General features: G+C 39.6%; 1 protein-coding gene across 4 annotated transcripts in view; it reads left to right on the top strand.

Annotated features, from left to right (window-relative positions):
• Window positions 1–25,502, top strand: part of SCAPER (S-phase cyclin A associated protein in the ER) — a 142,988-nt gene that overhangs the window by 40,051 nt on the left and 77,435 nt on the right. For all 4 annotated transcript variants that reach the window (XM_077185411.1, XM_077185410.1, XM_077185409.1 and 1 more), the window contains exons 16-22: window positions 2,339–2,494; window positions 2,618–2,760; window positions 6,274–6,355; window positions 6,465–6,617; window positions 7,775–7,882; window positions 20,824–20,960; window positions 24,095–24,160. In XM_077185411.1, coding sequence (XP_077041526.1) covers window positions 2,339–2,494; window positions 2,618–2,760; window positions 6,274–6,355; window positions 6,465–6,617; window positions 7,775–7,882; window positions 20,824–20,960; window positions 24,095–24,160 — 845 coding nt within the window. The remainder of the gene's footprint in view (window positions 1–2,338; window positions 2,495–2,617; window positions 2,761–6,273; window positions 6,356–6,464; window positions 6,618–7,774; window positions 7,883–20,823; window positions 20,961–24,094; window positions 24,161–25,502) is intronic.

The following is a 25,502-nucleotide window of genomic DNA, read 5'->3' as shown; positions in this document are numbered from 1 at the left end:
AGGAACTATATGATAGCTGTGCTTTTGTAAATGTTGTACTCAGAGTGCTTTGAAGTAGTTTGTGAAGGACAGTGCAGTTTAGATATGAACACTGTGAGCCATGAAGCAGATGAATGCTGATGCCTAAATGGTGCACTTTTCTCTAAAACAACTTAAAATTCATTAGCTGTTGTTAGACATCATGGTGGGTTGTTGTGGGAGAAAAGATGGGTTGAAAAAAAGAGCTGATCATTATCTTGCTGCTTTTGTTCCTCACAGAGTGTGGCAGCATTTTTGGTGATACCTAGTCCTCCTGGAAGGACTAGAAGATCTGATGATCAATTCTCTGCTTTTCCAGCTCCATGGGGGAGCTCATTTTTCTTCTCATTTGTTAAAAAGCCATTCTAGATCCAGCATTCTGTGTCCTTAAACAGTAGTTGTGTTGCTGTGTTTTGTACCAGTGATGTTGTTGAGCAGCTGGGAATAGACAGAGACCTGCAGTTAATATGTGGCAGCTATTCTAAATTAAGTATATTTAGTGCTCTTGTGACTTAATACATAATTCCATAAGGCAGTCACTAGATGGATGCTTTTTGGTTTGCTTCCTTCATAGTACTTTGATGACATTTTTAGTGGGTTAACCCCAGCTTGCAGCTAAGCACCACACAACCACACACTTATTCTGCCTCCTGTCCCATGGGATTGGGGGAGGAAGAGAGAATCAGAAGTGTAAAGGTAAGAAATCTCATGAGTTGATACAGAAACAGTTTAATAACTGGATGGGGAAAAATCAGTTCAAAGAAAAAGGAATATAGCAAAGACAGATAAATGATAAAGAAAGACAAGTGATGCCAAAAGAAACAATTGCCAGTCCCTGAGCAGTGTCCCCACACCAACCTCTCCCCAGTTTTGTTGCTGCACTGATGTCCTGTGGTCTCAGATATCCCTTTGGTCCCTTGGCCTTGATGCTGTGCAAGCCCTGCTCAACAGTAATTCAAAGATCCCTGTGTTGTCAGCATAGTTTCCAGCACAAATCCAAAACATAGTCCCATCCTAGCTACTGCAAAGAGAATTAACTCTATTCCAGCCAAAAGCAGCATAAAAGAAATGAAGTATTTTATTTTAAAATCTGTTTTTCCTAAGTGAAGATACATGCATCTCCTTGGAACTGTTTCATTATATGATGAGCATGTATCTCAGCTGTGATTGATGCAGCTGTTCATTTGTGTTTCAAGATAAGCACAGCAAAACTGATTGCACTTTCTTACTTAGTTGCTGTTTCTCTCTTGGATTAAAAGGGTTTCTAGACTACCTAATTCAGTCTGCCATACATTGATTACTATTCCATTACACCAGTGTGACTTCTGTAATTGTACTAACTAAATCACACTTGCCATAGTTCCCCAGATAAGCAGATGTTTCAAATATTGTGTGTTTAACTGTGTGGGATCTGCTGGCTCATGAGGTTCTTGTTTTCTGGAAATCAAGGTTAATTGGGCCAGAAGGCTTTAGAGAAATAGCTGATGGGTAGGATAGCTGCAGACCATGGTGACTGTTGCTGCCCAGTTGGTTATCTAAATTCCCAGTGCTTGCTTGTTTACTGACCTGTAAAAGCCATCCTGTAAATGGATTCCAGTCAGTAAACAGAGTTACAAACATAATCCTACCACCCTTTTTCATGATCTGTTTTTGTCTGTGCCATATGTGTTCTCTTTACCTGTTTTATTTAGTGTACACATTGAAGTTCTTTTTAGCTAACCTTTTCTTACTAATTTTTTTTTTGTTCTTATGTACTGCACTGCCCTGTGGTTGAAAAACATAATATATGTTCATGAAACAGGCTATATGGATAAGAAATATTAGACTATGAGCCTGTTTGGTTTTTTCTTATTCATACTATGTATACTTACACTTTTTTGATCAGTAAGTTGACATGTATTTAAAGTTAGCTCAAAAGCCCTGTTGGATTCTACTAGTACTTGTGTATTTTACTGATTCATCCATCTGGGTTTTAATATTACACATTTTGTGACTGAGAGAATGGACTGATGAAGTCTCGATGCTGACAGGAATTGAGAGAAATTTTCTGTATTTTACCCAAAGTTTCTTGTTTCTCTGATACAATTCAAATTTTCTTTTTATATTCCATGGGCTGTCTTGGTTAAAACAAACAAAACAATAAAAAATCATTACAAAACCTAAAGACTTATCCTCAAGTTGATGATTTTCCAACTCATTCTGGAGAAATGTCCCACCGGTTTAATTATCAAATGAATAGTTAACAAATAGATGAAATTCCCCAAGATGAAATCTATTTCAACTTCTTGGGTCTTTTCTTAGCCTTTCTGATTGTTTTCAGGTCAATGAAATTGCTTTTATAAACACGCTGGAGGCTCAGAACAAGCGGCACGACGTGCTGAACAAACTGAAGGAGTACGAGCAGCGCCTGAACGAGCTGCAGGAGGAGCGGCAGCGCAGGCAGGAGGAGAAGCAGGCACGGGATGAGGCCGTTCAGGTAGGGCAGGTCTGCAGCTGCAGGGGCACAGTGAATACAGCTTTGTGTTCAAGTGCAGCTTCTCTTAATTCCTGTGTGTTTCATGAGTAAAAGAGCAACGAGAATTCTCTTTTCCCTGGCTAGGAGCGCAAGAGAGCCCTGGAAGCGGAGCGGCAGGCGCGGGTGGAGGAGCTGCTGATGAAGAGGAAGGAGCAGGAAGCACGGATTGAACAGCAGAGGCAAGAGAAGGAAAAGGCACGAGAAGATGCAGCACGGGAGAGAGCCAGGTGACTTTGCAATTGTTTCTTTGGTTCCCTTCATTGTTATCCTCCCCAGCAAACTGCACCTTCTCTGCAACAGCAGTACCTTCCTGGGCTGTCAGGCTTAGGATTTTCAAAAGTATCATTGATAGGGATGCTTGATGAATGGCCTGAAAGAAGAACTCAGGTCAGTCATCATAAATTCTGCATTATGTTTTTGTATTCCTTACATACATGCACAATATAAGTTTTAAAGCTGTATTTTATTATATTCGTCTTAGCTTTATTGCAGACAAGACCTTGTAATAATTTGCCTTTTTCATATTTCACCTTAGTTTTTAAAGGAAACAAGATTTATGTACCCTTGTTCTCCATTTCCTCCGCTCTCCAGAAACTTTTGGACTTACTGGCATCAATTTGATTTCACATTGTTGTAGACACCAAAGATTACATTTGTGAAGCACACAGCCAGGAATCAGGCTTCATTAATTCTGCTGCCTCTGAACTATAGGCAGCAGAATATAGTTATAGTTTTGCCCATAATTAAAAGTTCATAAAGGGGACTTCACATGGACTCTTCTCTCTCTTCCTTTTGAGGTGCAGGGAGAATGAATGTTGGTGTGCCAGACAGGTTTACTTTCCAGTCTGATGCAGTCTGATATATTCTACTTGTTTAATTTACCAAATTCTCTTTATATTCACCTCCTATTTCTCCCTCCTTTCCTGCAGTTCCCCTGCCACAAGCATTCCTTAAAACCTTGGGAAAAGTTAAGGTCTTTTCTATGATGGGTGTTTGCTAATGGTTCCTGATACATTTTTAATGTCATGGCTTGTTTTCTTCAAAATTGTCACAAAGAGGATTTTTGTCCCCCAAGTAAAATATTCAGAAATGCATTGATCCCTTTCATCTTCTGAAGTCCTGAGCGACATCATAAAGAGAGTCAGCTTTCCATTAGAAGTGTAATGAATTCTGGGCAGGATCTGTAGCCTTTGCTGGGACTTCATGGACCTTTCCTCATTGTATTGAGCCCAAATCACCTGAGGTTGAGTGACTTGGAAGGGATCCCTCAGGATCTTACACCCATTTGCAAATACTCGAGGAAGATTGGGACTAATGGGGAATTTGGTTATGCTGTTTTGGGAAGACAGACCCTGCATGTGTGAGGTTTCTATATCTTTCTGAAATTTGAGGAAACCCTCAAAGTAACCAAATGGCTGATAATTGCCCTAGTGACATCTTTGTCTTCTAAAGCCTTCTACAGTTAGATCCTGTTGAAAATCTTCAAGCAGGAAATTCCTTGCTCTTTGAGTTTAATCAGTGTTAATTCTGCCCCATCCCTTTGTTGCACCCCATTAATTTCCTCATGACTTGTAAGGAGAAGCAGTTTCCATTTGCCTTCTGTTGCTATTGTGTGTCAGCAAATCTCTGTGTTTTTGCTCTAACACTCAGTTTTTAAACCCTTTGTACTTGATATTGCAGTACTGTGCTTGCACTTGTTTTTCTTTTGTTTTCTTTGCCAGATACTGATTACATGAGACATTTTTTCTTTTTTTCTTTTCCTTTCTTTTTTTTTTTTTTTTTTTGATAATTTTGGGAAAGAGTAGGAAAGAATGCATATGGTGCCTTAAAATGTGGTGATTCTGCTCTGTCAGTCATTACATCCCCTAATAACAGTTCTGAGGTTTCTATACCATAACAGAGTGAGGGGAGGACTCAGGGTCCTGGGTTTGGAGCTCAGCTTGACAGGAATCTGGCTGTGCTGTCCCTTCTGTCCTGGATTGCAGTGTGTTTTGGTGGAACCTTGGAGGTATCATTGGGTGTTTTGTTGGGTTTTTTTCCTGCAGCTAGGATTTGGCTTGTATCCTGAAGATTTAATACTGGCTGGAATGAGCAATTTTTGCAATATCTGGTTAAAGTTTCTTGAGTATAAGCTTTACCATGTGCATCTGTGGGTGATTAAAACATCTGTATGAATGGAATAGTGTACTTAAAACTGACTTCAAAAGCCCCTCTGCCCTTAACTTGTTTCCAGTAAAGCTTTAGTTGTAATTTCAAAGTATTTTATATTCCAGAGAGTTGAAATCCACAATACAGAAAATGTTGTTCTTGTCAATAGAAATCACAAAACTGTATAAATTATCCTAACTATGTAAAAAGAATGCTTTTCAGAAAGGCTTGTGCAGGAGTTGTGTTGATGCTCTATAAATGGAAACTTGAAAATTTTGTTTCAAAGACAAAACATTATTAGCCCAAACTATGAAATGGTGATAATCTGTTGCAGTTTGTAGCATTAAACAAATATGTAAAAATGCAGACTAAAAGAAACAACTAAAATAAGCTTGTAGTTCAGTTTTCCTTTCTGTACCTCAGGGGTGATAACACATAAAGTACCTAATGCTTCTCACCCAAAATCTCCTCCCCACCCCTCCCACACACACAGTGATTGGAAGAGTTCATTCACTTTTTCTCTCTGCAAGAACAATTTTTAATGTTTATCATTTGATTTACTTCCTCTGCTTCCTTCTTTCCTATCCACTTTTATATTTCCTGTGGCTTTTTGTTTTAAAAATGTTACTTCTACATTTATGGAACTGATCTTGTTTCTTTCTATCAGATTTCTGTTTAAAAACCCAGACAAACAGGAATCCACACATGACAAAATCCATTATTACTCTTTGGATAATAGTCCTTATGTCAGGCTCTCTAGTTTTGGCACTCAGGCTCCTTTAATTTCTTTAATTTTGGAATGCTTTTTGAAAAGATGGCTGGTGGCTTTGGTTGACTCCTGCATAGCTCAGTTTTACCCAGAGCCTTCATCATGTCTTTAGAGCTGCCAGGCTTCTCTCCCACCACGTTTTACAAATTTTGTTTGTATAAACAGCATGAGTAGCTGACTTTCTTCCCCTTCAGGATTTAGTTGCTCCCTTGGCTTACTGACCACTGGAAAGTTGGGTCTTGATGAAACTTCTACCTGTGGGTTTCTGCTTAATGGTCATGGTTACAAGTCAAGTTACACCCCTTGTTCTTTCTTAGAAAAAAAATCGAAATCTCTTCAACAGGGTGATACTGTTGGTCAGAGTTTTCTCTGGGAGTTTCTGTATTTAAATTTGTACCAATGAACATTTTATAGAGCACTGCCCTGAGTGTTGCAAAGGGGGATTTTCACTGTGTCATCTGCTCTTCCCCATTGATTCAGTGACTGCAGCCCTTGGCTGAAGAATGCAAGCAGTGACAGGGTGTCACAGTCATCACTCTTTTGTGGCATCTTCTTGACTGTCACTCTGATAGCCAGTGCTCTGATTGGGACTGAGCTGTGATCCTGGTTCTGCTACAAGGTTCAAGTGTTTGTCTTGATTAAGTCTTTCAAATGAAAACATCCATATTCTCTAAGTTGTTTTTTGTTGGTTTTTTTTCCTACTGAACCATCTTCAACTTCATTTTTGGGTTTTCTTGTTCTGCATTCCAGACATAGATGTGTCAGTATTATTAATGCTTTACACTGATACAAATTCTCCCTGTACTTACTATCCTTTGGTTAGAGATCGAGAAGAGAGGCTGGCAGCTCTTACTGCAGCTCAGCAAGAAGCCATGGAAGAACTGCAGAAGAAGATTCAGCTGAAGGTATAAACAGATACATTAGCTGAAAAATACATCAATATTTCTTTGCACAGTTCAATTCCATTTGCTGTCATTCAATGTGTTTTCGTTGCTTTGTTTATTTTCCATTCAGCATGATGAAAGTATTAGAAGGCACATGGAACAAATTGAGCAGAGAAAAGAGAAAGCAGCTGAACTCAGTAGTGGAAGACATGCTAATACTGACTATGCACCCAAGCTCACACCCTATGAGCGAAAGAAGCAGTGCTCATTGTGCAATGTCATGGTGAGTTGGGCAGAGGGGAACTGCTGGAATTGCAGGACAAACCCAAGGCATGAGGCTACAAGATCTGCTTCACTCACTTGCACATTTACTGTGTCCCTGCTCTGCTTTTGTAAAAAGTGCATCTTATTCTTCTGTCCATGAGTCAGGTGGGTTAGGGAAGATTTAAAAGAGCTGTAGAGTTGTGGGTAGAATGGAGACTCTGGGCAGTGCTCAGTTATTGGCTGTCTGCTGAGAGAAGCAAGAACTCGGGAGCATCAGATGGAAGAAGGTAGTTTAAAGATAGATTAAAGCAAAGTCAAGAATGTGATCCTTTACATAGCAGGCAGCTGGGCTGGGAACACCTTGTTGTAAGATGCTGTGGGTATTTGAATTTCCTGTGAGTTCAGGAGCTGATTAGTTAAGTGTAGTTGGACTGAAATTCACAGAGAAACCACATCAAGCTCAAGAAGTTCTTGAATTGAGTTTGGTTGGACACTTGAAAGTGTTGGACAGGAAAAGGAGTGTTCTCTTTGTCTCCTCTCTCCCTTTGGTGTCTGATTTTTTGGTCTCTGTTGGAAGCCAAGGACATTGCTTGGCAGTGTCCCAACCTCAGCTGGGGCTCTCTGCCTGTGCTGCCCTCCCTGTCCCAGGAATGGTGGGGGAGAGAAGCCACACAGCCACTGGGCCGGAGCTGGGAGATCTCCTACTGATAACTCTGTCACTGCTCTGCAGAGGCTGTGCATTAGCAGGGCCTTACATGCCACTGAGCATTATTTCTCTGTAATTGCTGCATTAGGCAAGATTGCATGGGATCACCTCAGGCAGTGCTGGAACAGAAAGTCAGGCTCAGCAGGCTGGAGTCTTGTGTACTCACTGATGTTGCATTTCAGAATGAAACTCCAATATATAAAATTAGATTGAAGTGAAAATGAGAGCAGAGCCTAACTTATTTTTTTATCTATTATTACACTGCTGGCTAGCAAATCATTCTGTAATTTATTGTTAAGTCTTGCATAAAAGATGTTTATGTAAATTAGCTTGAGGAGTAAAGTACTGTACTTGAATTTCTGAACATACCCCTGACAAATTAGCATGTTTATATTACATTTAAAGTACTGTTATTTATATATTATTGAATTTGCAAAGGAAAAATAACTATTAAATTATTATCATTACAGATTTCATCAGAAGTGTATCTTTTCAGCCACATTAAAGGGAAAAAACACCAACAAGCTGTGAGAGAAAACAGTAGCATACAGGGACGAGAGCTTTCAGATGAAGAAGTGGTAAATTTTCTGCTATTTTTTCTGTAATTACTCCTGGTTTTAAATGCCATTCAGCTGAGCAGCCTATGAAAGTCTTGGAAAAGGAGTTGAACAAAACTGTTTCTGTTAGCATGGGGATCATAGCAGACTGCCAATGAAAAGCAATGAAGGAAACAGTGCATTGACATACTGCAGGCAATTGCCATTTGAAGTTGATTCTTTATAAAATGTGACTAATTGCTTTTCTGTTAATCAAAGGCATTTGCATGTCACTACATTTATCTTTTCATCCTATGAATCTTATACATTACAGTTGTCACCAGCCTGCTATTTTCTTTGTTTCTTCTTGTTGCTGAAAATCTCTTAGTCCTTTTCTAGGTGAGCAGGTGTGCTATCCTGTATATCAAGGTCCATCATGCTGAAAACTGTAGTGCTAAATTACTTCAAAATGCAAGATTTGCAACGTTTTGGAAGTATTAATGTTACTAAGAAGAATAATAGTTTTTCAGTAGCTTCTTTGGAAGAGTTGGCATTTAGAGTGATTTTGAGGAAGCACTGAGGATTTTATACTTTACCAAGAGGCGACTCCTCTGTAGGAAGGACATCTGCATAGTTGTCTCATGTAATTTTTTGTTGCTGATGCCAGAATTCAACTACAGTATTAAGGGTTTTTTAATGAGAATTTGAGTTCTGCCACAGCCAAAAAAATTTATGAATGCTCCTGCATTATATCTGTCAGGTTTTAGGAGGAAATAGTGTGCATGCAAGCCAGTTCTTCAGCACCAATTCAGATTGAACTTGTATTTGGAAATCTGTTTCTAGCCAGGCTGATTCAGATGGCACTGTCCACTGATTTTTTCACTTTCCTTCACAGTTCTTTTACTATTTTTATTTACTGAAATCTTCTCTTTGTTTTCAGCTTCTTACATCTGGTTGTAACATGTTTTCCTTTTTAAAAAGCTTTGGAGAGTTTGGGTCTCTGAAGTACTGGAATCCACAGAGGTGGTTATCACTGAAAAAGCAGAAAAAGATAACTGGATAGGCACAGTAGTCTGGAGGAATAAATATTTGTGGAGTTGCACTTTCCTGCCCCTTCCCAGCTGTAGTGAAAGTACCTAAACTGGTTTATTAGATTCTTTCTTCCTCTTGGACAGTGGTTAGTGGGAGTTGGGTGGTTTTGGATTTGGATTTTAGGTGCCAGCCTTGCTGGTGTACGTATGTGAGACATTTCCATACTGCACCTGTTTGCCTGGAGATAGCAGCAGTGAGATTTCCCAGGATCTGTCCTGTTGTGGGCACTCCCAGGTATGGATTGATGTTTTCTTGGATCTCTCTGGCCTTTGCTGGTACCTGTCTGGCCACTTCTGGTGCCTGAAGTGTGGTTCTTGCTGGGCAGCTGGCTCAGAAGAGTCTGCAGGAACACTGGACTGGATTTCCTTGTCACTGGGCATTCCACACTCTCCACATCTCATTTGACAGCTGAGCAATTCCAGTTTCTGGAGAACAGTCAGCTACTGACAGCTGCCTTTGCACCCAGCTGGGGAAACAGAAGTTCCACTAGAGGGCACAAAGATCCTGATTTTTGTGCCTAAATCCAGGGTTTCTTAGCAAAAAAATTTGATGAAAACTTAAGGCCTAGATGAAGGTTAAATGTAGGTATTCCTTGAATAATGCTTAGTGCAAGAGAGAAAGGAGAGAACAATTCTAAGTGAATGAACAGCTTGAGAGTTACTATAGCAGATTCCAATATCCTTAATCAGGATGGTGCACAGTATTTGGCATACTGGCAATGTATGGATGCCTCCATTCTTAGGTATTTTATATATTATTCATAGCTATATTTCACTTAGTCCAAGTATAAAATTCTGAGCTATATTATTGTAACCTGAAATTTTCCAGGTCTGAGGCCTTCTCTGCTTTTTATTACCTTTTTTTTGTTCAAAGAGCAGTAGTAAGATGCTCATTATAGATCTGGGCAGTGTAGAGGAGGAAAGCAGTTTTACTAACCAGAGCAATCTGCTTTGTGTATCTGTTATTCAGCAAGCATAGTTAATGCCAACTTCACAACTAAAGCATTCAGTAACTTCTCAAGTTTTGAAATACTTGAAAAAAAAATTCCCAAGTTTTATACAGAAGTGAACCCACATTCCAGGGCAGCTTTGTAATAGTCATAGTTATTTGTTTAACACCCGTTTCAATTTTTTAGTCAGTGAAGGTAACTCTAGTGAGAACAAACTTGTGCTACTTAAAATTATTACTTGTCATCTGTGATGTCTTTAGATTATATATGTCTTGTCTGTGACCCTTCTTGTTTGACATAAAAGATTTTATTTATATCACCTTTGACCTAATAAAATTTCACCTTTAGCCTCATGCACTTGACACCTCAGATAACTTACTCTTGATCTTTGACTCATTTTGTGTTCAGCCTCTTTAGTATATTAGGTAGCTGCCTGCAAAGAAAGCTTTTATGAAATTCTAATCTGATAATAGAATTTCTTTACTATTACTTGGGAAATCACAAGATTTGAAATACTTTAATTTTGTCCATATCGGTACCTCAGATTTAGGTGTCTCCTCAAGGCTTTGGAAACTGATTGAAGCAAATGATTGTATAATTTTTCTTCACAACATAAGGATTTTTCTTGGTTAATTTGACTGTAAGCAAAAAGTTAAAAACTTCTTCATGGTCACGGACATTGGTTCCTCTGGGCCAGTTGGGGTGGTAGGAGTTGATCTTGCCAGAAATAAAAAGAAGCTGCTGTATTCTAGGGGTTTTCTCTTTGCTGTAATGTCTATAAATTCTGTAATTTTAGAGACATTTTCAGAGGCAAAAGCAGACTTCATGTTGGAGCAATGTCTCACTGGTTTGGCATTAAGTGCTTATTGTGCTTAATTCCAGCATGTCTGGTGCAGGAGCTGACAAGTGGGATTACACTGTCAGGAAGGGGAATTCATTTGTGGATGTGAAACGTGCAAAGAAAATAGTTTTGCTGTGAATGAAGATACAAAAATGAAAAGCATGGAGTTCATTCTCAGATTGTGTGGCAGCTTCATTGCACGTCAGCCTTTTGGATTTTCTTCATTTGGGGCTTTATTAATCTGCAGCTGAAACAGTTGCAGCTTTCTCTTACAGCAAACAGCTCTTGGTTTTCTAACAGTGTTATCCTGTAAAAGCAAATTAAGTTCTGTTCCCATTGGTTACCTCCTTTGTAACTTTGCTTTTGTCTGGCCTCTTGTAGATGCATTAATTCACCTAGGTGGTAAAACTGGCAGCAGGCTGAAAATCATCTTCAGTGCATTTCTGGAGCTCTCAGAGCTCCCACTGGCCCACATCCTTTCAGCATTATCTGCTGTGCAGTAAGAGCTTGCTGCCTACATTATCTCTCTGATAAGTGCCTGGCTGCTTCCATCAAACTCTCAGCTTCTCCTGCTTCTGCAGTGCCATTTTCTGTGCTATTGATTTCCCGTCCCCTCTCTCAACATCCACCTTGCTTTTAGTTCAGCAAAGGATGTAAACAGTGTAAGCAATTTGCTTTCATTGACTTCACTGGAATCAATTAGTATGTTGGTAGTCCTGACTAATTGCTTTGCTGAATGAAAGCCTGTGTGGCACAAAGGCCTCACTGAAAAGGTGCCTGCAAAAGCCACAGGACAACACCTGGTGATTTCATTATGCTGAGGAGTCTCTGCAAGGACCTTGTGGACGTTTTCTCCTACTTGTAGCTCCTACAGATTTTAGGAGCTACAGGCACAATTTTTATGCCCCTTTTATGCCCCTCTGCTTTCCCTTTTGCCTTTGCCTTTCTTGTCTCTCCTGGTTTGTTTGGAGAAATACACCCAAGAGCTCCCTTTGAACCATTGTCCCAGCTCTCTCTGTATCTCCTGGCCTTTAAATGCCATGGTTTAAAGGGACTTTCAGAATATAAATCATGTCATTCCATGTGGTCTATGAATGTTTCTAATAAGTGAAAAGCTCTTCTAAAAACCAGATGCAGTAGATAACTTGGCAGGATTTGGTTAATTTATATAAGGTGCATGCTACAATTTTATGTATTCCAAAGAAGGATGGAGGAATATTAATGAACTGTTGTTTGCACATGTGAAAAATGTGCTTTTTCTTATCAGGAGAGAAAACTGATTCTTTTGTCATTATATAAAGGCAACAAAGGACTTCTAAGAGGTGCATTTAGATCAAATGAAAACATAATCCCATGATGGAGTAGAGGGGTGGTTGTTGTCTGAAGACTGACAGCGTTAAAATGTGGGGATTTATATAAAGACCTGGTTGCTTGAGCCCACACACATTCCTTTAAAAAAAGCTGCTGGCCAGTGACTAAAGCTCCCTGTGGAGTGTGGCTGCCCAGCTGGCTGGGGCTGCAGTGGGAGCTGTCCTGGCCCAGCTGTGCCCAGCTGTGATTTACAGAGTGCCTCCTGTGCTGGCAGTGCCCCAGGTAAAGCCGTGAGCCCGGGAGTGCTGGGAGCCCGAGGCAGAGCTGTGCTGTGCCAGCCAGCACCACCCACAGCCACAGCTCCTGTTCACAGCACTTGGAACTTCTGAAAGGTTTTTAGATTTTAGGGGCAAGGAGCTCTTTTCCTAGAGGTGTGTGCTGCTTCCATTATTTCTTGCAAAGGAAACTACTGAGGGAAAAAGATGTGGCAATAGCTTAATGTCTGACCCTTGTTGTTCCTCATCTGTATCTACAAGGATTTTTCTTGTCTAGACACATGGTGGTGCCAGGATTTTGCTAATTTTTTTTTTAATACACTATGTTTTCATTCCAATAAAATTATATATCACTACTGTTTTGTTGCTTTAGCCTTTGCAGTATTGAAAAAATGCTTTTGTTTTCCTTTCTGAATCAGACTGTTTTCAAGTTCTTGTATTTAAATGAAGAGTAGTGTTTTATGAACTCCTTTGGTAGCCTGTCTAAAAGATATGATTAAGCAAAATGCAAAGTAACAATACTAAGCAGGGTCACATTTTTAGTTTCATCTAATAGAGGAGTTGGAGAGGTTTATACCTGTGGGTATGTGGCTTTTAAAAACCATTAGACACAATTAATACTTTTCTTTTTTATTCTGGAACATTCAGATGTATGTTACATGTCTACCTGTGTTCACAGAATCAGACTGGTTTGGGTGGAAGGGATCTTAGAGCTCCTCAGAGCCACCCCTGCCATGGCAGGGACACCTTCCACTGTCCCAGGCTGCCCCAAGCCCCATCCATCCTGGCCTGGGGCACTTGCAGGATCCAGGGGCAGCCCCAGGGGGCTCAGTGTGTCCAGCCTGGCTCTTGCCCTGGTGTTTGCCTTCACCTCTCCTGGCATTTGGCTGCTCCATGATGACCATTCCAGCTCAGGGACATGGCCCTGGCCCAGCTCTGGTGGTGCTGCAGCCATTTCTGGGCTGTATGGTGCTGCATATGGTTTGGTCATATGTAGAACAATATTCCTGTTTGCTTTATCCACAGACTTCATAGTAAATTCAGTTTTTTTCTTGGCATCTTATTATAGTTCTCCAACAGTAGCCCATTCTTCTTCTCTGTTGCTCAGGGGAAACAATCTGTAAATCACTTGCAAACAAGAACTTCCCATCCCAGTAAAGCCTCAGGTTCTGGTTGAGTTGGCTTTACTCATTTTTTTTTCTCCTGAGGAAGGAAGGATGTCTTTTAGAGCAGAGTTGTGTTGCTAGAGGAGTGGAATTATGCCAGGCATGTGTGCTTCATTTTTGTTTATGGATATTTCATACCTTGTGGTACCTGTGGTCCTTTCAGTCCAGGAGCTCTGGCCATGTCATTCTGCTGGGAATAATTCTGTCCTGGAAGACATTGTCATGAAAATCAATGATTCTAAAGTCTGATCCTTGTTGCAGTTTACAGAAGGTCTCTCAGTACCCCATACATCAATTCTAGTTTTTTGTACTTTGCAGAGCAATAGCTTCTTACCTTTAATTTATTATAAAGTATTGTTTTTCTTGGCAAAAATGGCTGTGATTAATCGTGTATTGGCTGTGTCTTTAATTGGGATAGATCACTGCCAGCAGCTGCACCCTTCCTGTTTTTGGCTTGGGCATCTCCAATATCCACAACCAGTAAAAGAAACTACTGCTGGCAGGCCCAGCTGGACTCTGATCCCCCCCTTCCCCTCAGCTTGATCTGTCCTTGCAGCCAGGTGATAAAGTCAGAGCCTCCCAGCCTTCCTCCCTCATCTGCAGGGATGCTTTCCATGGCCAGGATGCAGAATTCTCATCACACACAACAGACACCTTTACTTCACTTTCTGTTCCTGCATTTTGGAGTTCCAAGTGGGAATGGTATTAAAAATCTGAAGAAATACTTAAAGTTCCTATTAAGAATATTATTTATCTTAGTGGCAGACTGTTGTCATTGAATCCATGGACAAGCAAGGTGACTGAAAGTGCAGTCACTGTCAGCAGTAAAAACAATTTTTCATTTGGGCATGCTGAAAAAAGCAGGATTAGTCCCTCATGGAAAAAAAAACCCTAAATCCCAGATGTCAAGGAAAACCTAGTTGTACAATGAAAGGTCACTCTTCAGTTTTGAATGAATAATAAAAGTTTTTTAGTGCTCTCAACTCATCTTCTAAAGTACAGTCTAGCATAGAAATGGGAATAATTAAAATCTTGATTTTGAGAAAATAACATCTGAAAATTCATTGCATTATAAGCTGTTTCATATACATGTGGCACCTCTAGTAACATTCATTAATAAGGATTACCTTCCTTGTTATGATTCCTCATATTTTGGAGTGGATCTTCACTTGTGGTCTTATAATAGTATTTGATCTCTTCATGATGAAGAATTACTGATCATTTGTGTTTCAGGCTGTCATTGTTTAAAATTGAAGTGTGCTTTTGATATAACTCATAGTCTGCTTCAGCATCTGTTTTCCATATTAAATATTGTCCTAGATCATGAGGAAAAAATAAGATAGTGAGGAATTCTGTTGAAACATGTAGTAAAATCATGAACAAATATTCCTGTGGTAGTGTGATTTAGAAGTGAACCCTAAAAACCCTTCAAAAGTTGGCAAATATATCCCTTAAGTGATTATATACACAAGTAAGAAACCATTATTCCTGACATTGGTAATAAATAGTGAAAACACTTTTTAATGATTTTCTGCAGTTGCAGGCTATTGTTTATTTTGAAACAGGTAGAGATGTAAATCCAAAAGATATATGTAGGCTTCAGAATAGTTACCTATTGATTTGCTAGAATATACTCCTTATGTACATTACCTTTGTGGAAAATATTTTATGGAAAGTTTGATATATGTATTTTCTATATAAAAATGGTAAATGAATGACAGCTATTATTATGTGATATAAGCTACTACAAGTATTTCTATATAGTCTTCCTCATGTTTATATTTTAATGCTGATGTGAGAGGGCAAGTAATAACAAGTATTTGGAAGTTCTGAAGACTCAGTTTAGATAAAAAGCTGAAGACAGATGTTTTTGAGGTTGCCTTGGTCTGCAGAACTGGGTTAGAACACTTAGAAGAATTCCTTTTCTTTCAGAACTTGGGGATTCAAGGTTGGAAAGAGTACAAAAATAACAGAATAACCAGCCTTACGGTATTTTGGCACTTCTGCTTCAGTTCTGGCCAGAATCCAGAAATATAGAAGGGAATGAAAATGAAAAAATAACAGAGGGGGAAAAAACCTACAAGCTCTGAGATTCAGCAAGGTCATTTTGGCTCGGATTTTGTGGGTGAGAGTCCAATGGGCAGGAAGGTTTTGCAGATCTGTGGCTTGGTGAGTTTGTGAATGATGGAGCACAGGTCAGGAGCCCTGGGTGGCCGTGGCACTGCCAGCCTTGCCCTGCCCCTCTGGCCAGGGATGCCCTGCAGAGCTGCCTCCTGAGCTTGGAGCAGGTGCCAGCAGCTCCTGGTCCCCTGGGTGCCCTGCAGCTCCTGCCTTCTCCTGCTCCAGGGATCCCAGAGCCCCCTGTCCCTTCCTGTGCTCGGGAACTCTGTGCTTAGGGAGAGCAGGGATAAATAACACAGAGCATCTGCACTGGGGCTGCCCTGCACCAGCACTGCCAAAATACTGTAGGGCTGGTTATTCTGTTATTTTTGTATTCTTTCTTGGCTTTGCTGCAATATTGTCCTGCCTGTGCAGGCATGCCCCAGGCAGAATTCATAAAAAGGCAGCACTTACTTAAAAAGAAAGGAACAGGAAATAAGTATTTGTGTTATGGTTACCTCTAATTTTAGAAGGAGGGAATTTTGTTAGGAAGAATTCTCTTTGGCACACTTCACAATTTAATAAAGTTCCTATTAATATTTTCTGAGTAGTGAAATGAATAATAACTTCTATGTAATACAGAGAGCCAAGTGTCACAGTGAAAAACATGGGGTAGGAACATAATTTTGCAGTTGTGTTCTGGTTTGAGAACTACATAGCCAAGGTTTCACCTGCCAGGGCCAGATCCATGGGTGCTCCTGCTGTAATTAGGACACTAAATAGGGAGAGCTGCTGAAGAATATTGGTCTTGTGAATGGCTGCTGTATGGAGAGGATGTCAGTTGGGAAATTCCTTGTGCAGCTGTATTTTATACAGATTACTGAGGTTCAGAATCCAGTTTAAGGTATGGTTTTCCTCATCCAAGCAGAAGTGGACCCTGCTCAGCTATATAGCATTTCAGCATTCTGTAGCATTTGCTGCACTGTCCATGGAACACTTTGCAATTATGTTTGTTCTGGAGTCTGAAAAAAATTACTTTTATTTCAGGGGATATTGATTATAATGCTGTTATCCTTGTAGTGTAAACATATCATTTAAGAAACAGAGAAAACATTGGTTATAAGAAGTGCTTAGTCAACTAAAATTATGAACTTCAAGATATCAGACTAACAGGGTAGATTTTCTGGTTCAGGCAGTTGAAGGGGACTAGGCAGTAACCAGCAAGAATGTGACTTCAGGGGTGACCTTATTAGCTTTAGCTTTAATGCTTTTGGCAACTCAATTTCTCATGTAGTTTGTAGATGAGGCCCATCTGTTGCATTTGGAAAGCTTCAGGATTTTCAATGACTTGACCAAAAGTGAGAACAGTTGAGAATGGAGGGAGAAGGAAGGAATAGCAAAGACATTTTTTGTAAATAATCTAATTTCTGTCTGCTTTGTGATGACTGCAGTTTTACATGGGCAATAATATTAGTCTTTATCACCTTGTTTGTAAATAAAGTATTGAAACTTCTACAGAAATTTATGTCAGTTGTTCTAAAAATTACTTCAGTGTTCTGTAAAACTTTAAACAACAACATGTGTCTGAACAAAATGCCATTAAATATCCCATGGTGGATGTTTCCTATCTTACTTTTACTTCATGGCTTTTTCAGCTGGAGACTGAGGGTCTCCCCCTGAGACAGGTACAGGATACCTTGGGATTTTTACCAGTGGTTCTTGGCTTTGGAGAATGCATGGCAGTAACACAGGAGAGAAGGAGCAGGAGTATTTCTGCTCTAATGGGTCACTGAGCCATCATCACACGAGCAGAGAGAGGAACATCCACAGGTGCCCATGAGGAAACCCATGTCAGCATTCAGTTCTTGTTTTGTTTCTTTATCTTGCAGCTGTACCTCCCAGCACAGAGCAGTGCCTGCTCTTTGTGCCACAGATTCTGTCACCTTCACAGGAGCTGAGCCCTTACTTTGTGATGTTGCTGATCTCAGCTGTGCAGCTCAGAGGATGAGGAGCAAGTATGAAAAATGATGGCAGAAGTACAGAATGACCATCGTTGCTGGCTCTGGTTTAATCCTGAGATCAAAAGTGTTCTGTTAGGACAGAACTAGTAAAATTAGTATATTGTACATAAGCCTTTAAAACAGAGCTTCAGAGAAATTGCACAGCTAAAATTGATGTAGCTGAAACTAAAACTGCTCTGAAAAGTTTTGGTAGGCTGAATGCAGATCATAATGACAGCAGCTTCCCTTAAAAAAGAGCCTCTCTTTATAATGTTTTGCATTTATAATGGCCTGAATTCTCCAAAGATCTGGTGGTTTCCCAGTATCTGAGGATTTAGGGCCAGAATGTGCTCGGCCTAGTGCAGGACCAGACCATTGATGACCCCTCACGTTGCCATAAGAAGAAACCCAGAATGCTTTTAGGGAGAGGATAAATTAATTTAATCTCATAAATTCTGACTGCACTTAGCATTTACTTATATAAAAATAATAATTACAAAGAAGTGAAAGGCTTTCAGAAGAAGTGTGCTGATTACCCCTTTATCCTGCATAACATTTATTAGAAATACACCCACCCCAAACAGATGAGTTTCATTCTTATTTAAATGAAAGGATGGCAAAAGTTTGCTTTGAAAACACTGCACTGGCCTTACTCCCTTTTATGCTCTGATGGTTGTTATTTTTGTGGTGTGAACTATGGCTGGGCAGGTAAAATTACTCATGAATTTAATTATTTAAAGGATTGGACTTCCTGTACTTCAGTGTGACTCAGTGGATTCTAAAACCTCATTTTTTTCAGGTAACTGGTGAGAGCTCAATAAAACACACTGATAAATATTTTTCCCCTGGTCTGGAGGGTGATGTAGCAGCAGTTCTCCTCAGGTGCCAGTTGTCACCCAATCCCAAGCTATTTGTTATTCTTGTTTCACACCTGAATGGTGTCGGTCTGCCCACGGTGATAATCCCAGGCTTTGATCTGTACCTTCAGAGGGAGATTGTTTTTGTGACACAAGGCATTATTACTCTGCTCTGACTTTAATGAGCTGTGTGGATGAAGTCTGATATTAATCCACAGTGCCCCATGTGAAAGCTGAGAACGCTGAGAACCGTGGTGCACAGAGGTGCTCGAGTTCCTGTGAACAAATGTGTTCAACCATCATGGCTGCTCTCCTGGCCCCACAGCCTGGGGCATGAATGTGCTTGTTGAACCCTACAGTTCTCTTCAAGTCAGCAGCTAATCACAGATAAGATGATGAAAAAAGAGATGAGTGTCTGTGCAGGGGGGTGCAAAGCTTTGTCTCCTTGCTTTGTGCCCAGCACAAGTGTGACCCCACGGTCACAGCTGCCCTGGTGTGGCTGCACAGCAGCCTGGCTGCCCTGGTGTGGTGTGGTGGCCATCCCAGAGTGCAGTGGGAGCTTTATTCCACTTTGGAGCAGTGAGAGCTGTGATGAAGCAGAATGCCAGTTGCATGTTGAAGGAAGATGCAGAAGCACAGTAGCAGCCCTGGTTAGTTTTGTGTGTCGCCTGTGCTGCAGCTCACAGCAGAGACCTGAGGGGGGCTCCTGGAGGGGCTGGCCTGTAGCTTTGGAAAGCAGGGATGTTCATCCCTGGGAATCCCATGGGAATCATTCAGAAATACCTTGCTCAGTAGATGTCCAGGTACCCTGAAGGCTGGTAGCAAAGCAGCAGTGGCATGGTCTGTTCTGAGGAAGCCCTTCCTTTTCTTAACGCTGTCCAACTCCAACCCACCTGTTTCCTGTGCAGTTTGAACCTAAGGACTGGATTTCTGGATTTAAAAAGAAAATTAGTGCAAAAGGTATTTTTAAGTGGGTGTTGAGGGATACATCTCTTTGATGAGACAGAATTGAGCTGCAGGTTCATTACCAGGACAAGGATGGTTCATTCTGCACTGCAGCAGCTTGGTGGAGAACTCACTCATTGCAGTGATGCTCCAAGGGCACAGCCGCTGGAGGTACCTGAGAAGGTTTTCTTTGAAGTCCTTCTTGCTAAAACTAAATGGAAACCATTAAGGGCAGGGAAAATGCCTACAAAAGCTGTTAAAATTCCCTTACAAGGCACTCTAGCAGTCTGTGGCAATGTGTATGGTTTGAGCAATGTGGACAGTTCATTGAGGAAGACTCTCCAGGTGTGCTGGGACTTAGCCAAGGTAGGCAGAGGAGCAAAGAGAAAGTCAACATTACCTTTAGAATTTGCTTAGAGGATAACATTGGATTTCTTTCAGTAGAATTAGATCTACTAATTCAGTATTCATTTTGCATTCCTGTGATTTAAAATGGATATTTCATTTACTGTTTCCACCAGATATATATTCCTAGGTTATACCATGCAGCACTGCTTTCCAAAAACTAAATGCTCTTTTTCCAGGAAATTTCACTGAGATTTATTTTGTTTTCAGCAGGCACAGTATTTTCCTGATCAATGAAAGAACATAGAGGTTGTTTTTTGGAAAATACTGTCTATAAATTTTTGTAGCATATCACCATTTACTTTGAATTTTAAGGGTACTTACCAAAAGGCAAAGAACAGCCACATCTGATTGTGGCCATAATAATATTCAAAGATAAATGATCCTAATAAGCTGTGGTGGCCTGTACTTCATAATAAGTTTGGTATTTTGTAAGAAAACTGATACAAACCTCAGTATATTAAAAGTTGTGTAAATTGTTCTAATAACTGGCATTGAACTGGTTGTTTAGCATTTCTTCTGTGGGGAACTGAAATTTTACCAATATTTTGCCTAAATTCAAATTTTTTAATGTGAGAGGAAAAGTAATAGTCCTATTAATAAATGGTAACGTTGTAAGTAGTGAAGAATAAAATATATTTCCATATATTTTAGTGAAGGTTAAGACCTTTAGATTTTGATGAAGAATTAACATAAAAACTAAATCTAGCTTATTTCATGTAATGAGTTATGTTGGTAGGGCAGGTTTTCTGTAGCTGTAAAAGGCAGCTTGGAGTCCATACTTGCTAGGTAACAATTTCTTGAAAAGAAGGCACACTATTTATTGTTCTTCTTTTAATAATTTTTCTCCCTTTTTAGAAAATGCACAGCTTGTTCTCTCCAGTGTGAAATAATCTCTTTCCCAAGATTTTTTGGTTTTAAATTTGGCTTAATTTTCATAATCTTCAAATAAATATTCATCACTGTTCTTTTTCCTGGGAAGATAATCTGTGATCTCCATCACATACTATACCATTAAATATTATTCCCCTATTTTCTGCAGGAGCACCTGTCATTAAAAAAGTACATTGTGGACATTGTGATTGAGAGTTCTGTTCCTGTGGAACCATTAAAAGATGGAGAGGAGAAACAGAAAATTAAAAAGAAAGCCAAAAAGCTAAAGGCACGGATGAACTCCAGGTAGTACCAATTTCTTTTTATTTTTTTCTAAGTTTTGTTCTAAACTTTACCTTCTGTCCTCTAGTGTGAGTGCAGTGGAAGGCTGAAAAAAATGTAAAATTATTTGCTTTGGGAGTGTCTTGAAAATAACACTGATGAGCCTAATTTATGGCCACTTTCTCTGATTGAGAAAGAAAACTGAATATCGATCTGGAGCCCTTGGTTTCACCTGTTAAGAGCTTTTCTCATAATTGGATGCCAGTGCCCTGCCAAAACTGTAGCCTCTTCTAGCATACAATAGCATGTTTAAATTTGTGTAAACCATGCCTATTTTTCTTTCTAGCTATTGATTTTTAAATGAAGTATCAAAGAAAATCAATAGTAATCAACAAATAGAAGTCAGCCTGCTGTAGTGTCAAATCCCATGGCTAAATTTAATCATTTTTTTGCCTGTCACAACAAGAAGAAAGTTAAAAATATCTTCAAGTGGAAAGTGAGTTGTCAGACGTGCAATTTGTTCTTAGTCTAAAAAGTGACATCTGCAAATCAGTGTGATGTGCAGGACATCATTACACCATGAACTGGCACTGTCACTCCTTATGGCTGAATGCTCCCAGCTCAGGTTAATGCTCAGCTGAATATTGTAGCATATTTTTGCATTTCTCTCTAAAAATACTTCTCACCTAGGTAATAGTCATTGTTACACATTGTCTCTGCCTGTTTAAGCAAGAAGGGTTTCAAATAAGAGAAAAAAGCATGCAGAGATTTTTAGAACTCCAGTAAAGTGAGATGTTTCCTTAACTCCTAGCAGGCACATCAGCCTGCAAAACCACAACACTCTTAGAGTGTATTATTGTTCTGACTGCTTTCCTCTTTGGATGAGCAGATCCACTTGCTGAATATCACTGTGGGAACTGGATGATGTTCTTCAGGTTTCTGGATGTTCAGGATGCAGAGTTATTCATATGACCTGTTGATTTAATGCAGTATGTGGGTCCAGTTTTAATTATTTCTCCAGGGTGACTTCTGTTGAATTTAGGCAAAGATTTGTCAGACCCTGGAATGCAAGTTGACATAATAATTTATTGTTGGCACAAACAGGAGAAAAACTTCTTCAGAACATTTTGAGTTTGTATGTGTCAGACTGCTGGTGAGTCAGCATATTTGTCATCAAAAATTGTGAATAAAACAGTAATAAGTAATAAAGGGCCATCATTTTACAACGGTGGTGTGCTATTGAAAAATACAGTGGAAGTTTCAAAATCTAAGGTATGTTGAGGAGCTGTGAAGTTCATGTTCATTAAGCTTGGTTTTACTTTTAAAGAGTGGATAGAGTTTTCAGTGGCTTTGCTGTCCTTGAAGATAACTCAGAGTTAAACAGAAGATTTTCTGATGTTGACACAAAGGACTTACTAATAAAAATGTCCAGTAGCAACATAAAGCAGAGGTATTTTGGTGTTGCTAATTTAGAGTTTCATAGATGTTAGCAGATTATGTACACACCATGTTTTAGTACATATTTGCAGCTCTTCTCTGGGAAAATAAATAGTTACAATGAATGCCCCTATGCCTCAGCACTTGAAATGTCACATTCATTTCAGTTTCTAGGAAGCTGTGATATTTTAAACTGGGAAAAAATAATAACTGCAACCAAATAGGTTCCTGTTACACTCCTGAGTTTCCAGATCTTAAATCACTCTTGCAGTATCAAAGCAATGAAGGGCAGAGGTGAATGAGGGGACAAATGGTGATCAGTGGGATATTAGATGTGTTGAGAAGTTTCACTAGTCTTATTAATTATATTTATAACCCTAAGCCATTTAACTGGTGCTATCAGTACCAACTGATATATAGATAAGTAAATTAGCTCAGGTTATCATGTACGTGCTGCTAGCAGGAGGATGTTTGGATAGTGACACAGGACAAGCAGGGTTGGTGAAAGCTGAATGGAAGCATCAGAGCTGTGCTTAGCAGGAACTTGGTCCAGGCTTTGCAGGGGACTTAAAGCATTCCAGCCATGTGCATTTAGTAACAGGGGTTTGGGCTGATAATTCAGGTTTGACTGACTTGTCTGTACAGAAGCTGAAATGTGTTGTTTCTGGTGAAGAAGGCAAAAGGTTAATAAAGGAATTTCACCTTCATGTTTAATACTAAATTCAGCTGTGATTAATGGCTTCATTAATGACCCACAAATCAGAGCTGGTGGTGATGTAACAATATTTGTGTGGAGCTTAAGTTGGAATGGCGAAGCAAACGAAAGGAAAATCTGAGTACCTTTGGGAAACTTGAGCCATTAGGGTGAACAGAAAATATAAAGGAAGGTTTAATATATGTATCTGAGAGAAATGCATCTGCATCCCTGCAGTGCCTAGGTTAGCTTTGCTTTACATGTGTGCTGTAGAAATGGGGGGCAGGATTGTTGCTGTGGGTCTTGCCTTGCTCCAGGAATGACTCACAGATTTCACCTGTTGGCACAGGCTGGCTGGAGTGAAACAAGCAGTGGAAAAAGGTCTTGTCTCCCTCTTCCTGCTTTTTGGCACATGGCCAGTGTAAACAATACTTTTAAGGGACTAAAGAGGTCGTGTTTCTCTTTCCAGCAGTAAAGGAGTCCTTGGTGGAGGTGTTTCTGTGCTGCTCACCTAACATCCATTATGTTACACCACAGTCAGTAGTTACATAAAAAACACTCTGTGCCTGCAAATACAGCCAATTATTTGTATGTTAATTGTCATCTTCTGATGTACTAATCTGGTCTGCACTACGTGTCTAAGTAATTATATTTTATATAATAATATTATTTCTATATTTTTCATAACATTATATAGCATTATTTCACTAATCATTTTATAATATGCAGTAGATTACTACAGTTGTATATATCACTTGTGAAATTTTCTACCATTTGAAAAGTCAACTCAAATATACCCTTTGTGTACTGGTGTTATTTTAAAGTAGCAGTGTTAATCATAAATTGTTAATGGCCAATGGCCAGTAGTTAAGCACCAGTGGATTATGGATTATGACAGGGCAGCATTGACAGAAATGCTGTGCTTTACTATGAAGCAGAAAAACACAAAGGTTTGAACTTGCTTGCTGCTCTTACATCCTGTACACTTTAGACAATAGTCAATAATAATGAATATTTTCTCCTCCAGGGCAAAGGAATATGAGAGCTTGATGGAAGCAAAAAATGCTGTGTCTGATTCACCATTTAAAGCCAAGTAAGCATTTATCTCTATATATTTTAGACATAAGCTTTTTCCCCCTGTCTGTCACAGAAGTGCCCCTGAAATTTCTGGTGGAACAGGTGTGGAAGGTTTCCCCCAGTTTGGGACATGTTTCCATCCTGAATTACAGATCAGTCCCTGATACAAAAGGTCAGACCTTGATAAATGCAATAAAGACAATAAATGTGTCTTTTTTTCTGAGGACACTGTATATTTTAACCTCTATATCATACCTCTATATCATCCTGGAATGGTAAAGAGAACATACACTTATCTTTTTCTTACCTGGAAAAAAGAGGGTTCCAGTCTTGTACTTTAAGACTGATGGGTGAAAATTCAGCTGCAATTCTGGAATTGGAAATCTTATGTTTGACCTCCATTTGGTCAGAAAGAAAGGTACTTGTGGTGGAAACACAGATGTTTTAATGCACAGCTGTCTTAGGCTGACATTGGGCTTTTTAAAGAATAGACCTTTTTATTGTCAAGGAGAAGGCACAGATGAAAACAGCTGGATGGTAGATGAAAACAAGATCTGTGATCACTGACAAATTCCTTCTGCTTGGTTTGAAGGTGAAAATTGCTCAGCTTTTGTTTTCTGATTCCATTGAAACCAGTTGGGAAAAGATGCAAAATATTTGGTTTTCCAAGATGATTTTGATAAGTTCTATTACCTAAGATTTTAAAAGAAACTATACAGCTGTAGTTTAAGTGCAAAACAGTTAAGAAATTGAAAAGAAGTGGAATTTCATCAGTCCTTGGCAGGACAGGGAGGATACCAGTAGAATTCTGCAGTTTTGTGATGGTCAACATATTCTCAAATGACTTGGAAAATGAGGGCCAGCAGTGAGGGGACAGTGCAATGTTCATGCAGAGATTCAGCACAGTAGAGACAAGAATTGGTGCTGAATGCTAATTTTGAAGAGAGTGAGCAGGCAGTAAAATGGCAGGTGAAATCTAGTGTATATTGAGTGCTACTCAATGGAGGGGGAAGACAGAACTCAATTATATCTTCACATAAAAGTGTGGGCCTTGAATTAGCAGATGGGATAGGTAGTTCCTGGAAAATATCAGCTCATAAAAATTCTTCAGTAAAATTACTCAGCAGCTCATAAAAATTCTTCAGTAAAATTACTTAGAAACAAGCAAAAACAGAACAAATGTCATCAGGTACAAATACCTGGGTCATCTGCATCTGTTGAATAGGATGTGAAGTTCTTTGTCTCTGAACAGCTACAATTGCTAAAAGTTGAGAGATAGCAGAAAGGGAAATATGTAATGATTTCAGGTATGTCTTATGTATCAGGAAATAAGTAAACAAGTACTACTGCTGGAGGAA

The sequence above is a fragment of the Agelaius phoeniceus genome, chromosome 13 (genome assembly GCF_051311805.1).
Source record: "Agelaius phoeniceus isolate bAgePho1 chromosome 13, bAgePho1.hap1, whole genome shotgun sequence".
Lineage (NCBI taxonomy): Eukaryota > Metazoa > Chordata > Aves > Passeriformes > Icteridae > Agelaius > Agelaius phoeniceus.
The sequence above is the reverse complement of the archived record's forward strand: the minus strand, read 5'-3'. Positions and strand labels throughout refer to the sequence as shown.